Here is a 1,937-nt window from a genome sequence, read left to right as displayed (position 1 = left end):
GACGCTCCGGCAGCGGCGGCCGGCGGCGAGGAGCGCCCGCGCCGGGGCCCCGCGCGGCAGCCGCTCTTGCTTCCTAATGGCTTTTGCTGTCTGTTTTTCTGTCTGTGTTGTGTCCCCAGTTAAATGGAAGTGGTCAAGTGAAAGTGCCCAGCCACTACCTGCCCACTCAGATGCTGGCTCCGCCACCTCCCCCCGGCATGCCCCGGTTGGCCGTCTCTCCTGACACCAAATCCGCCACGACAACTTCCGAGGGAGGGACGACCTCACCGACGTCACCCAGTAAGCACCCCGCGGCGCCCACCCCCTCCCGGCATGCCCGCTGCCACCCTCCCTCCGGCCAGGCCTTGCCCCTTCCTCTCGCCCCACCGTCCCTCTCGGTGCCGGGAGTGTTGTCCCACGTGGCCTCCCCGGAGCCGGGGGGACTGGGGAGAGCGGGAGCAGCCGGCACACAACGAGTTTGCTGGGTCTCAGGCAGTTTCGTAGCGGGCAGGTCTTGGACGAGCGGTTGCTGCCCAATTTTCCCTCTTGGGCCTGGCCCCGGGTGCCACGGCGGAGTCAGAGTGCTGCGGGCCGGTCCGCTGGACCGGCCGGAGCCACGGATCCCTCAGAGACGGCCAGAGGAGCGTGACCGGGGCGGCAGGTCCGGGCTCCGCCTGGCAGATTGGTGGCAGGCCACGGCTTCATCCCCAAAAACCGCACGTGGCAAACGGCGGGCTTGTGCGGGAGTCAGGGAAGTCACGTCACCCCTCCGTGCCTCAGTTTCCCCACTGGACAGCAATGGCGCCGGTGCCRGTAGCGCAGGGACCGGCCAGCGCTGGTGTGGCACGAGGACACGCGGCGACAGACGGCGCCGGGAGGGCTCGGGGCGGCCGGCGCGGCCGCGGCTGGCGATCCCACGCGCCCGCTCGCCTCCCCGCCGTGCCCGGCCTTCGGGCTGCGCTCGGGCCGCGTGCGGCAGCGACGGCGGTCGAGGGGCTGYGCGGCCCCTGCGCTGGCGTCGTCATCGTCCTTTTGCCGGCACGGGAGCTCTTACCGCGGAAGTCCTGCGTGCCGGGGACCCCCGGTGCGGTTGGGGTGTCTGCGAAACGAAGCGAGCTCAAGGACCGGGTGCAAATGCCCCGAAAGCCTCGGGGGGGGGGGGACCACTTAGGGGACCTTCGTTAGCAGCTGTGACGGGCTCGTCCCCTTCCGCTCCACCTTGGGTGGCTTTAACACATCRTGCAGGAGGTGGTTAGGGGTGTCGGACCCCAGGGATGCGGCAGGCAGACCCTGGCATCTCCCCGGCGCCGGCGTTTTGGGGCTTGCAGGGTGCCCGGTGCCCTGGGCTGGCATCGGGGACGCCTGCCCGCAGCGGGAGGACACGATGCCGTCCCTGCAGCGTGGGGGGGGATGTCCTGGTCCCCAGCGTCGGCTGCAGGGACGAGTCACGAGGAGGGTCGCRGCCAGCCCTCCCCGTGGGGCAGGGCACCGCCGGGCACCGCGTCAGCACCCTGGCACTGCCTGGCCGGACCGTGGGCGCCCGCAGCAGTGCTGGGAGCCCGGCTCCTGCCATCCTCCCCGCCGGCCCCTCCGTGACCTCCCGTCCCGAAATGCCACCTCCGAGGCAGCCATTGCCCCGCTGGCGAGGGCAAAGAAGAGTTGAGAGAGTCACAAAATGCATAACGAAATCCTCGTGCGGCCGCTCCGCCGGCACGGCAAGGCCAGGCTGGCGCCGGGACGCACGCGGCCCCAGAGGTGGCACCGGGCAGTGCCGCGTCCTTCGGCGCCGTTCGAGCAGGCCGGCTGCCTTGGTGGCACTGGCCCGGCTCGCGGGTGGCAGGTCCGGCGCGGCCCTTCCCGCGGGGGCAGATGCCGGCTGCGCCGCCGGCGAGCCCAGGGGCGCAAGTGTTCGGGGACGGCGCCGAGGAGCTCAGCCGGGCGGGGGGGGGTCCCGCTGC

General features: G+C 71.8%; 1 protein-coding gene across 1 annotated transcript in view; it reads left to right on the top strand.

The window, feature by feature from the left end:
• NFIC (nuclear factor I C) overlaps positions 1-1,937 on the top strand; it is an 80,363-nt gene that overhangs the window by 73,490 nt on the left and 4,936 nt on the right. The window contains exon 9 of the mRNA XM_026084138.1: positions 120-279. Coding sequence (XP_025939923.1) covers positions 120-279 — 160 coding nt within the window. The remainder of the gene's footprint in view (positions 1-119; positions 280-1,937) is intronic.

This window comes from Apteryx rowi, unplaced genomic scaffold (assembly GCF_003343035.1).
Source record: "Apteryx rowi isolate R43461 unplaced genomic scaffold, aptRow1 scaffold_1183, whole genome shotgun sequence".
NCBI lineage: Eukaryota > Metazoa > Chordata > Aves > Apterygiformes > Apterygidae > Apteryx > Apteryx rowi.
Note: the sequence above shows the minus strand (reverse complement) of the source record. Positions and strands in the feature narration are given on the sequence as shown.